The sequence below is a fragment of the Anser cygnoides genome, chromosome 1 (genome assembly GCF_040182565.1).
Source record: "Anser cygnoides isolate HZ-2024a breed goose chromosome 1, Taihu_goose_T2T_genome, whole genome shotgun sequence".
In the NCBI taxonomy this organism is placed as follows: domain Eukaryota; kingdom Metazoa; phylum Chordata; class Aves; order Anseriformes; family Anatidae; genus Anser; species Anser cygnoides.
Genome location: NC_089873.1, coordinates 124,393,533 through 124,406,642, shown reverse-complemented (window position 1 = coordinate 124,406,642; position 13,110 = coordinate 124,393,533). Strand labels below are relative to the sequence as shown.

The following is a 13,110-nucleotide window of genomic DNA, read 5'->3' as shown; positions in this document are numbered from 1 at the left end:
TTTTTTCATTACAACTTAAATTCTACATTTTTGACTATCAACAACAATTAGGGAAAATAATAAATACTGATATTGATATTTGACAACATCACAGATATGATAGCTTCTGACAGCTCCACAGCTATCTGCTTGTTGTAGTCCATAAAATGTTTCAAAGAGTTGTCAATGTAACCTCCCAGCCCCCTCAAAAAAAAAAAAAAAAAAAAAGGTGTAAGGTATCATACTCTCAGGCACCTCACATTTTGAGAACTGTTTGCACCTCATATTTTGAGAACTATTTTTTCTACTTTTCATCAGAGTTAAGAATAACTGACAGATGGGGAATATAAAAGCTCAGGGAAACCACTGTGCGAATGCATCTAACAGTTTCCCAAACTGGATTCACATCTAGCTGTACTGGAGTTTGAATAAATTCATGATTGCCTGAATCCATCTGTGTACACATACCCTAGATCCTGGTCACTCATAGCTTTTGACACAAATGCTATTAAAACTTGGGAACTAGGGTAGAAAGAAATGTTCCCTGCAATCATGGATAATGCACTTGTAGTAAGTGGGAATGCTGGATCCTCCATGGTATAAAAGATATATATTTCAAATAAAGGCATTAATGTAATATTTACATATGCAAGAAAATTGTGGCATAGTGTGAATAATTTTCCTTCCAATTAAGAATGTACAAACCATCTTAACAGACAATGTCCTGAAGCCTTTAAAAGAGTGTGAATACTGCATTATTTCTTATGATTCATCCCTTTGAGAAATGATACATTCTCATCTTTATTCAAAGATTTCCAGTGGACCAATGCTGCTCTAAGGCATGTAATATGTTTATGACCGTTACCAATGAGATAAAAGAAAATGGCATTACACATCATCATTTTGTCAGTTGTAGTGATTTCCCCATATATTTCCTGACCTTTCTATGTGTTAACGTGGTTGTTGGGTTAAAACTATTCTAATGCAGAACTGGAATCTGTTCTGTAATCTCCCTGTAGTTCATATTTGATCTATATGGTGTTCTTTCAAGGCATTGTCAGAGGCATTAGGTTCTTGTTTATCACGAAGGATCGTGGTTTCACAAGTACTGAAATAATGGAATAATGGAACCAAAGAAGACATTTCTTCTCTTTCATTTCTGTTGTTGTTGTTGTTTTGTGATATTTTATTTTATTTTACTTTATTTATTTATTGTGAACATAGCAATCCAATAGATAATTTAACGCAAAATGAGTGTAGGAGAGAAAATGAATAACACACTTATTTTATCAGACTTGAAAGTTTGAAAGAAGTTCGACTATTTTAATTTTGTCATCTGCAAATAGTTATGAAAACAGTATGAATTGCTCCTTGGAAGGAGGAGTGGACCATCCAAGATTAGCACCTGTTCTTTAACTTTACTTTACACCCCTCCTGCATTCAACAGGTTTTTCCAAATAGGGCAACCAGAGGACAAAAAGGTGTAAAATCACAAAAGGACTAACTGAGTAAATAACTGAAGCCTGATTGAATAAGTCAACACTGGATGAATATAATACTTCTTATGACACAGAGTAGAGTATTCAATCAGGTATCTTTTACAAGCAATTTATATTCTCGGCAGCCTGTGCATAATGTTGTCAAAAGAGTTAGAAGGATGTTAACATTTCATTACTCTTGCCATTGATTTTTTTCTGCTTTCTTCACAACAAAAGTCAAAACATGACCTCTTATTCCACTGAATTAGTTCCAGAGCACTTGGCATTATTGACCTCCTAATGAAAATTAATGATGAAAATTTGATTCAGTCTTTCAAGTAGGCACACCAAGCACATTTAAGAAACAGGCACGTTTATTCGTCTTATTAAAATGAAATAACATGCTGTTAAATACTAAAATGTACATTAATGTTGCATTTAATTTACATATTTAAGCACACTGAATTCAATAGATTTAAAATGCATTTTCAGGATCTGATGTTACATAGATCTAAGCTTGACAATAATCTCAGACCTGAAAAGCCAGTGAGTGTTACGACAAAATCTACACATATTCTTAAAATATTTTGAGCCTTAAATTTGTAGTGAAAATTTGGCAAGACCAATTTTTTCATTTTTACTGTGCAACAGAGAAAATGCTTTATGAGCTTACCTATTTCCATCCTTTCTTTTCCATTTTAAAGCTTGAAATTCTTTTCAGTGACTTTTTTCTTCTGTGCTCACAAGCTGCCACCAGACAGCTGAGTGAATTTCCTTCATACAGAGCCTTACACAAATAATTAAGCACACACTGACTTCAGTGTATGGGTATGGATTCTTCTTCTTTGCATCCATGTAACAAGGATTAATTCCACTGGGTGAAATATGAAAGGTGAATGGTTTCATAACTGGAGATTGAGTGAAAGCTTGCTATTTTATCTAAACAGATTGCTGTTCCTGGGCAATTCTCCCAGGAATAATTCCTGGGCAATTATCTAGGAACAGTGAAAAATCTTATTTTCTTCCTCTATTTCTTTAGACAATAAAGACTATGATGCATATCTCTCCTATACCAAAGTGGATCCTGACCAGTGGAATCAAGAAACTGGAGAAGAAGAAAGATTTGCTCTTGAGATCTTACCAGATATGCTTGAAAAGCATTATGGATACAAGTTGTTCATACCAGACAGAGATTTAATTCCCACAGGAAGTAAGACATGTCTTTACGCTTGTGTATTTCCTAAACAGCAAATTAAGTGATTCTATATATAATTTTAGTATCGTTTCTATGCTTACTCCTTCAGAATGTCATCTTTCCTCCATCATCTTAGGGAATAATGAAGATAAACCACCAAACATGTTTAATGTGCATTTTCCAGATAAGAGGATTGTATTTTAATAATTGTATTATATTTATTGAAGGTGAGACAATGCAGAAAGGACATGCCTATGTAATGGAAATGAATTATATTAATAATATTTCACAGATTCTTGGAGAGCCTGCACAGCTAGGGTTGAGAAAAAAAAATCTTTATTTTCTGTTCCTGAGTGTTTTCCTGGAAAGATATCCGTGACTTTAATTCAAAAGTAAATAAATATATAAATAAATATTGATACGCATGTATTCCAGAAATTAAGACAGGAAGAAAAAAAAAAGTTGTGTTTGGACTGAGGCAAGGCTTGAGTAATGATACCCGCAACAGAGCAACGAAGTGAATTCTGGTAGTGCCCACTGAAGATAGATAAATGTGTAGTGGAGGCACTGGAGTCTTCTTGGAGATTGAAAATGAGAATAGATTCCAATTGATATAAGTAGATCTTTTTCCTATATCTTTCACAAATTCCAATCTCTTCAGTAATGTTTTGTAAACTGTGGTAGCATTCTTTGTAACTTCAGTATAGCCATTTAGAAAGTTATCAAGTCAATAAATTTTATTGAACTTATATTTATAAGAAAGGATGCTTTGTATAAGCAAAGCACAACTTTAAACATCAGATGGACATTTTCAAATCTACAACATCGGAAACATTAATTTATGGGAGACAGCTCTGTTTCTGTGAATGCATGTAGTGAGAGCATAAAAGGAAAAAAGAATCTAACCCAATTGCATCATTTGAGTACCATTTGAATTTGAGACTGAGCCAACAAAGCACATAGTTTCTGTTCTGTTTCCTACCTGGGTGACTTCTCCTTTTTAAAGGATAAAATGATGATGGATGCACTTCTTCCAGTAAAGATATAGTTTCAAAATGACAGTTCATGCACAGACCTTACCAAACCATAGCACAAAGGAGAATAAATGTTTCACTGAATCACAGAATAGTTCAGGTTGTAAAGGATTTCTGGAGGTCATTTGGTCCAACCCTCTTGTTCTAGCAGGGTCACCCAGACCAGGTTGCCCAAAACCATGTCCTGGCAAGCAAACCTGACATGTCTGAAGGTGATGTTTTTGCAGAGTTCAGTGAATTCTTCTGGGAGCAGGGAGTTTACATCTGTTTTTTCTCCACAGTCTATGGGAATGGAGTATTTTCTTGGCTTGATTTTTGAGTAATTGTCTTATTTTGTAGCCTACATTGAAGACGTGGCAAGATGTGTAGACCAAAGCAAACGATTGATCATCGTCATGACTCCGAATTATGTTGTAAGAAGAGGCTGGAGCATCTTTGAACTGGAAACAAGGCTTCGAAACATGTTAGTCACTGGTGAAATCAAAGTGATACTGATCGAATGCAGTGAACTGCGAGGAGTTATGAACTACCAGGAAGTTGAGGCCCTGAAACATACCATCAAGCTCCTCACTGTCATTAAATGGCATGGACCAAAATGCAACAAGTTAAATTCCAAGTTCTGGAAACGTTTACAGTATGAAATGCCTTTTAAGAGGACTGAACCCATCACACATGAGCAGGTGTTAGATGTCAGTGAGCAGGGGCCCTTTGGGGAACTGCAGACAGTCTCCGCAATTTCAATGGCTGCTGCCACCTCCACTGCTCTTGCCACTGCCCATCCAGATCTGCGCTCCACCTTTCACAACACATATCACTCACAGATGCGCCAGAAACACTATTATAGAAGCTATGAATACGATGTACCTCCTACTGGCACCCTGCCGCTTACCTCAATAGGTAACCAGCATACCTACTGCAACATCCCTATGACACTTATAAACGGGCAGCGGCCACAGACAAAAACTAACAGGGAGCAGAATCCAGAAGAAGCTCACACAAACAGTGCGATACTGCCCCTCTTGCCACGGGAGACCAGTATATCAAGTGTCATTTGGTGACAGAAATGCAAGGGGCTATCCACCCCTCGAGTAGGAGCTGAGTCTGCAGTCTGGTGCCTGGAACTACATCCTCGACTGCTGCTGTTAAACGTGCATTACAATCGATAACATACGAGGAAAAACAGGGTCTTGTACATATGTTTTTTGCAATTTCTTTGTAGCATTGGTCTTCCTGTTTTATCCATGTCTCTTCCCATTCACATTTTCAACTTTGTTTTGTATGTCATTGGAATTTGTATATTTACATTTTTTTAAATGAAGAGACTGCTGTATAGATAGGAAACTTTTTTGCTTCATTAGTATAGTTTTAGACTTTTTTTTGTTTGTTTTTAACCTCTCTTGGGAATGCTTGGACAAAGCTCTGGTATCAGAATCGCCATCCATTTTGTTGGCCTGTCTAGCCTGATTCCTGAATTCCATGCCTGCTGCAGTTCACCTGTTTTGGAGAACATTTCTTCTTAGAAGGATCCCATCCCTCACTGGGAGCTCTGGTTTCATTTCTCCTCTCGTAACATGCACTGCATCTTCCCTGCCCTTAGTATGGTCCCATTTGGGGTACTGCAGTCTGATCACCTAACATTTAACTTGGTAGAAACCTGTCAAGCAAGAGAATATACCCAATCTGTATCAGTTGCTTCACAGTAGTCACTACAGAGTGTGTAGAAAATAGAGATGGTTTGGTTTTTGTTTTCTTGTTTGTTTGCTTTTTGTTGTTATTGTTTTTGTTTTGTTTTAAGAATTAGTCAATTGTATCCCTTTTACAAATATAAAAGCAAACCTTATTTTTAACACTTCCTGGAAAAGTATTAATATGGCTGTGGATTTTATTTTTAAGCATTTGACTTTTTCTTTTCCCCTTTTCAAAATCCTGCAAATAAGATCATTTGCAGCCTTCAGGCAAGTAAGACAAATGAGACAATAGTCATTGAAGTGCAGTGAGTCCTGCTGGTACTTACAATGATGATTTCCAAACCAAAGGGGAATAAAAAGGCAGTATCATATGTTTGTCACTTTGTTTTAAAGTGTTATTTTCTGAAAAAGTAAGAGCAAAGCATTATTTTGCTGTCGATTGCAGAGTCCCCTTGTATTCTAATGTTTAAAAAATGTATTTGCTTAAAAATGATATATTCTAGATTAAGAAATATTCTTTCATTTGGTTTTAGCTTGTAACAATAAGTAAAACTTAATTACAACATGATTTCAGTTAAGTACTCAGGCAGAAAAAAAAATGAAAACCGACAAATATCATTGTTTTCAGAATAAACTTTATTTATACAAAATTAATATTTAAATCAGACCTGGAAGTATTAAAACACTTTATTCACTTTAATGATTAAATAAATTAGTTTTATTTTTTATGTATGATTCTATCTTTGAGGAGTTGCAAATAATGTGTGTACCATGGCTTCAAGAGAAGAAACAAGCCACTGTGTTTACATCTGGACATTTTTAAGACAAATGAAATAAGCATCTTACTTATACTTATGTTTTAAATAATGGAAAAGTCCTTTCTGGTTTGAAAAGCAGCATGGAGCACTGTCATAGTTGTATGAGTTATTTAGGCCAAGCTCTCTGTTAGTCTCTGCTAAAAGAAACAGAGGAGCTGGGGCAGAGTGCAGCACTCTCATATAGTCGTGGGTTTGATTGACTCTGGCAGAATTGTAACTGGTATCCTCACAGAGAGACCTTATAGTCTGTTTCTGCAATTAATTAGCTTTAGATATTTTTATGGTAGCTGACTGATACTGGCCAATGTAATGGATTTGTAGTGGTTGTTCATCCTAATCGTCTCAAGGAAAAAAGTACAGCTTATAATATTTTGGTCTTTCTTAATGAGAAGTGATGAGTAGAGAGCAGGTAAGCTGCAGTTTGGGGGATGTTTGTGGAAGTAATCCAGAACTGACAGTGTGGGAGGAAGTAGCTATGATCCTGTTGTGAAAGTCAAGAAATCTCAGTATCTGCATAACAAGCTAATAGAGCTTTGGGATGCGCGCTGCTTCTGTTTGCTCTATAATGTTCATTTCTCTGACAAGTTGCTTAAGTCCTTTTCTACAATCTGTTCTTTATTATGGTATCTCCCACTGCACATGTGCCAAATGTCCACAGAATGGAAGCAAAGCTGCCAGCCCTGATAAAAATTTAAGACAGCTTTGCACATTTGGTTATTTTCATAATGTAAGAAAGCTATTATTTATTTGCTCTTATGGACACCTGACAGACATCGATGATATTTTTCTTCATTCAGCTGAATGCCAAATACCCCAGTACCCTCCAAAAGCAGTGCATTACATTTTTTTTTTTCACTTTTTTTTTTCCCTTTTCTCTGCCTTTTACATGTCCTGGGGTAAGGACTGGAATGTGGAATAAATGTAGAATGTAACTATCTGACCAGAGTCAAATTTAGGCAGCATTAGGTAGGTGTTTCCCTAGCCACATGGAGAGTACTTTTCTGTTTTATTTTATGTAGATTTAAGCACTTTGAATAGCACGATTCAGGGACTGATGGATACCATTTGATATTCATACTACTTAAAAAAATAATCTTATAATGTTTTGTCATAATATTAAACAAAAGACAAACAAAACAAAATAAAATAAAATAAATGAGGGAGCTATCTATGGCTTTAGAGACATTCCTCCTTAGTATTACTTCTCTATGAACAGCTTTGTGTGAGAAACAGTGAAGGAAATTCTTGTGTTCACATGCTCTATGTTTGACAAAAATTTGTGTTGGAACACAAAATAAAATGAGGGGAAAAGAAACAACAACTCATTGCCCTAGCGCTTAGGCTCCATTTTTTATTGGTAAAGATGTTCCAGTTTTAGCAACACAGCCTGAAATGCACACGCAATAGCCACATGTAAGGTTTAGCCATAAACAAACAGCACTTTATTTTTAAAAATGCACAGTGTGATGGTTGGAAAAACTTACTCTGCCTGGTCAATAACTTCGGGTCTGCACGTGGATTCTATGCACGTGTTATCCAAGTGTGGTGCTTTGTCTTTATAAGGCTCTCTCTTATCAGGGTAATCCGTGATGTAAAACTAAAGGACTGTATTCCACAACCTATGGAAAATCAGTGCATAGGTTCTTCTGGCAGTACATGTAGCTGGACATAAATGGAGTTCTGTATGGAAGGCTGATAATTATTCTGAAGGCAAAGTGCATTGCTGGGTCTGATTCTGTTCGCAGTTGCAGAAATATGACTTGAGAATAAATCTAATAAAGCTCAATGAGTGTAAGATGGATTTGTGTGAGAGAAGGAAATTGGAAAAGTAAAGAGAAAAGGGTTTCATATTTGCTGGCTGTGACAAACTAAAATCTTGGCCACAAGGAAAGCAGCAGAAAAATATCCTCTGAATTTTAGTAGGGATACAGTCCTCACCTGGCAGCCAACATCAAACACTTCAAATGTGATCTGGTTCAGAGCTAAGTACAGTTAGCCTTATATGAAAACTAAGATATTTCTATTACTGCACAGCTGTGAAAATCACGTGTATGTTACATAATGGGTGATAATCAGCTTCAAAATAAATAGAAAGACTGTTATACCTGCCTGATTAAAATTTTCAGTTTTACTTGAATACTGTCCATTAATGACACATTTAAATTACAGATACAATAATGAGAATTGGGGAAAACAGGCAGGTAAACAGGCTTCTTTCGTTCTTAAACTTAAAAAAAAAAAAAAAATCAAGCTTAAGGAAACTTTAATTACAATCCAAAAAGGAAAAAAATGGATCGGTAAAGTACAATAAAAAATACGATAAAGGCCAATGGAGAATAAAAGTCAAAACACTCATTTGTTTCTTTACTTTTTTTTTTTTTCCTGTCATGCAATGCTTTGTACTCTGGCTGACCTACTGGCTTTTCTGGGGCCCATCCAGAGAGATCAGCAACACAAATATATCCCATGAGTCTAATATACTTCTGAATTTTGTACTTGCACAGAGAGTTTCTGGTGCATCTGCTATCGTCATGATATAGAGGATGGCAGAAATCTGTTAGTGCTAAAAAAAAAAAATAAATCTCTGTAACAGGCTTAGTTTATTATCCAGAGTAGCTATATCCCCTCACACATGCCCTATATCTTATTTGTCATTATTAGAACACTTTTTTCCGAGCCCATTTCTTACATGAGCAAGAGATTAATTTGGTTGAAATTAGAAAAATGTAAGCAATTTCATCGCAACGATTCAGCTTGTATAATGACTACTTTTCTATCAATTACAGCTCTTCACCTCCTAAATAACCCACTGACTGAAGGTTGGAGAATGGACATTTGAGACATTGTCTGTCATTTGAGATTCATTAGAGGGGGTCGTACACTTGATTTAGCAGCAATACCAAGCTGTCACTTATGATGTCATTTTTCTGGGCTCTTTCCCATCAACTCTGGCTACAACCTCAAAGAAGATGTACTGGCAGCATCACTTTCCTCCAGCTTGCCTTTGATTGATGGCCCAGAACTTGGAGCTGTTGCCCTGGGGAGTAAATTTGATAGAAATGTTTCTGCTATCAAGAGTTTTCCTACACTTTTTTTTTTTGGTTTGTTTAAATTCTATTTGAGACAAAGTCTGATCTTTGCTCTGCATTAATAAGCTCTGTGGGTGGGAGGTCAAGAGTCTACTGAGTTATCTAGTAGTCAGAACAGAAATTACAAAGCCAGGCCTGACACATTGTTTGAAAAATGTTTAAATTTTTCAGCTAATCAGATTATTAATAAGTACATTGAGACTTAGAGTTGATAAAAAAAAAAAAAGTGTCCCTTTTGTTATTACAACCAGACTCATTCCAAGAGCATTCTTACATGAAAAAGCCAATACCTTAAATAATGTAATTTCAGAAGCATTCAGTAGTCAATGGAAATATTTTTATTTTGGTGGATTATGAGTAATATGATTCTCTAGGACCTAAATGGTATATGAAGTAGGTAATCTTTATCTAGTACTGAGCTTTCAGAGAGTACAAATACCTCTGCTGTGCCACTAGCATTAGGAAAACAATTAGAAGTGAAATATGAGAGCTAAGAACTTGATGGAGATAGTCTTGATACTTTTTTTTTTCTTTTTTTTTTTAAGACATACCTCTTACCATTCAAAGCATGACAGAAGGGACACAAAAATTACTCCAGAAATAAAATGGATGTGTTTTTAACCTTCTTTTTCTCCCTTTTCTCAAATTTTAGATGTCTCTCTGCCTACCTTGCCAATCATCCAGGGGAAAAAAAAAAAAAAAAAAAAAACTACCAAACCCATGGTCCCCAGCACATTTACAGGTGGGTATGGCAGTTCAACCTGACATGAGAGGCTGCACAGCTGTGCAGACCTAGAGTACCCACACAGGGAGAGGGAGAGCACAGGGTCCTTTGTCTGTCATGTTTAGTTACCCCTATGTCAGGCAGGTGTAGAAGAAACTACAGTCTCAATACATTGCCATTCTTCTCCTGCTATAGAGAGCACACAGAGAAGGTGTCAGTAGACCTTAAGGACAGCAATAGCAAATGTGAATGACATCAGCAGGGATAAACCCAGGCCCCTTATGGTAAAACAGCAATAAGAGAAGAAACAACTGGCAGCATTTCCAATTTGTTCAGTGTGCAAACTGAAAACTAGCACTGAGCCCAGAAAGAGGTTAATTTAGCTGATTAGGGTGCAGTCACTAAATGACAATTTGAGGAAACTGCTGTATGGATCAGATAGCACCACAATGGGATCCCTCACAGCAGCTCCCATCCCATCCCATCCCATCCCATCCCATCCCATCCCATCCCATCCCATCCCATCCCATCCCATCCCATCCCATCCCATCCCATCCCATCCCATCCCATCCTCTATTTGCCATGCAGGCTGTGTTAAAAGCACAAGCACACAAAGCTTGGCTGGGATACACGTGAAAAGTCTTTGCAGAGATATTTAGAGGAAGTAGATGTTTTCTCTCCTGTGAAGAAATTTGTAAGAGCAAAGACTTGATTTAAACACATAAATATATATATATACATATTTGTTTTCATTTCACAGACCATTTTTTACATCTCTGTATGGTGCTCATGTGAAGCAACATCCCAATACTTTCCTGAACTTTCTGTGAAGGGAAAAAAAGTTTTAAAAGGTCTTTTATGGGCTCACAATATCCTCACCCATGCATTTGCAATAAGTTCCAGGTTATGAACACACATTCATAAATAAACAGGTAAACAAACAAATAAAAAAATGAAAACAAAGCAAAGTAAAATAACAACGTAATTGCTAATCTCTATTTCAACCAACATTTAAGGGATTCTTTTTTCAAAACAGGATGTATTCTCTTGCAGTTTTGTAGGAAGTTATGAGAGAGACAGTTTTAAATTTTCTTTTCATTGTTTGCATGACAGGTAAATCACAGGGAGATTATAGTTTGTTTTTTTGTTGTTTTTTTTGTTTTGGTTTGGTTTTGTTTTTTTTTGTTTTTTTTTTAGAAAGTCACGCTATTCACTCTAAGTTTAACACACAAATGGTAATGAATTTACAGACTTAGAAGAAATTGTTTACCAGAGTTAATACTCTCTGGTGAACAGCACACTACAACTCTAATTAAGTTCTTAGGGACATTTCAGTAGACAATTTAAGCGATTCATATTATATGTGCAACTTCAGTATCGCATTAGAGGGATGAACATTTGTCTTCTTAAAACCCAGGTAACTTCAAATGGAACAATTACATAAATACACAGCAGAGAGGAAAACAGCCACACAGCTGTCTCTTCATCTATCTTAGCAAAATTGCTCAGTGACATCAGGCTTTCTTTGAGATCACCAACCTATGACTACCTTCGCAAAACACATGAATTTCGAAAAAAATGCAGACATCTGGGGCAAAGTTGTTGCAATAAGCACACACAGATACCCAAACACACTTTATACTTTGCTATACCTACACATAGCTATTTTAACTTGTAATAATTTAATCATAGAACAATAAAACAAAATAAACTAAGTAGCCTTTCCATAAAAAATCAGTGAAGTCCCAAACAGCTGAAATTGTTCAAAGGACCGTATCCTCCATATGCTGCAAGATGAAAAAATTTTGTAACCAGGCCATTGCTAGGTTGCACTGTAACACAGTCAGGTAGCTGGAGGTAACACAGTGTGAGAAGCGTAGTGAAGATGTTTCCTGGTCATGTCATAATGATACATGACTAACGACCGACTAGTCCTGATGTCACAGGAGATTACAAACCTCCTTTGCATATAGGACACTAGATACACAAATTTCCCAGGTACTTCCTTCCCTTCTTGGGTGCTCTCTGAAGCCATTTGTATAATCTTGCTGGAGGTAGGAAAAGATCCAAATGACAGTATCTACCTACATCTGCCAGAATTCCTGTCATGGTCTATAACAATTAGGTCTGTTCAGTTCATCTCCTATTTTCTCTTCTGTTTTCTCCACTTACCATTTCACTCTTCATCTCACAAACAAAAGAGATTATGAGTAGCATTCAGTGCCACATAGGAAATATCATTACCATATATATATATATGTATTTACTGTTAGATATTTTTGCAGAGATAAACATCAGCAAAGACACATGAAATGACACTTGCCAACTTGATCTTTATGTAACATTGAAGAAAAATCCTTCTTCTTTCATCTTGGACATGTTACTTTCTATGCTTCTTTCAAAATCATGGTAAAGAGCAATCTAGAGTATAACAGTTTGGGGACAGACTGAGGAACACATGAGTATTATTTTCAAAGTTGTTTTCATTCCTTATTGCTGTCGATACAGTCTTTCTTTTCTTTTCTTTTCTTTTCTTTTCTTTTCTTTTCTTTTCTTTTCTTTTCTTTTTCTTTTCTTTTCTTTTCTTTTCTTTTCTTTTCTTTTCTTTTCTTTTCTTTTCTTTTCTTTTCTTTTCTTTTCTTTTCTTTCCTTTCCTTTCTCCTTTCCTTTCCTTTCCTTTCCTTCCTTTCCTTTCCTTTCCTTTCCTTTCCTTTCCTTTCCTTTCCTTTCCTTTCCTTTCCTTTCCTTTCCTTTCCTTTCCTTTCCTTTCCTTTCCTTTCCTTTCCTTTCCTTTCCTTTCCTTTCCTTTCCTTTCCTTTCCTTTCCTTTCCTTTCCTTTCCTTTCCTTTCCTTTCCTTTCCTTTCCTTTCCTTTCCTTTCCTTTCCTTTCCTTTCCTTTCCTTTCCTTTCCTTTCCTTTCCTTTCCTTTCCTTTCCTTTCCTTTCCTTTCCTTTCCTTTCCTTTCCTTTCCTTTCCTTTCCTTTCCTTTTTCTTTCCTTTCCTTTCCTTTCCTTTTCTTTTCTTTTCTTTTCTTTTCTTTTCTTTTCTTTTCTTTTCTTTTCTTTTCTTTTCTTTTCTTTTCTTTTCTTTTCTTTTCTTTTCTTT

General features: G+C 36.0%; 1 protein-coding gene across 5 annotated transcripts in view; it reads left to right on the top strand.

Annotated features, from left to right (window-relative positions):
• IL1RAPL1 (interleukin 1 receptor accessory protein like 1) overlaps positions 1–5,087 on the top strand; it is a 764,863-nt gene extending 759,776 nt beyond the window's left edge. For 4 of the 5 annotated variants that reach the window (XM_013192689.3, XM_066980474.1, XM_066980465.1 and 1 more), the window contains exons 10-11: positions 2,497–2,667; positions 4,026–5,087. In XM_013192689.3, the coding sequence (XP_013048143.3) occupies positions 2,497–2,667; positions 4,026–4,744 (890 nt within the window). In that variant the 3' untranslated portion in view covers positions 4,745–5,087. The remainder of the gene's footprint in view (positions 1–2,496; positions 2,668–4,025) is intronic. The other variant, XM_066980460.1, reaches the window with a different exon arrangement.
• Positions 5,088–13,110: the final 8,023 nt, after the last annotated feature.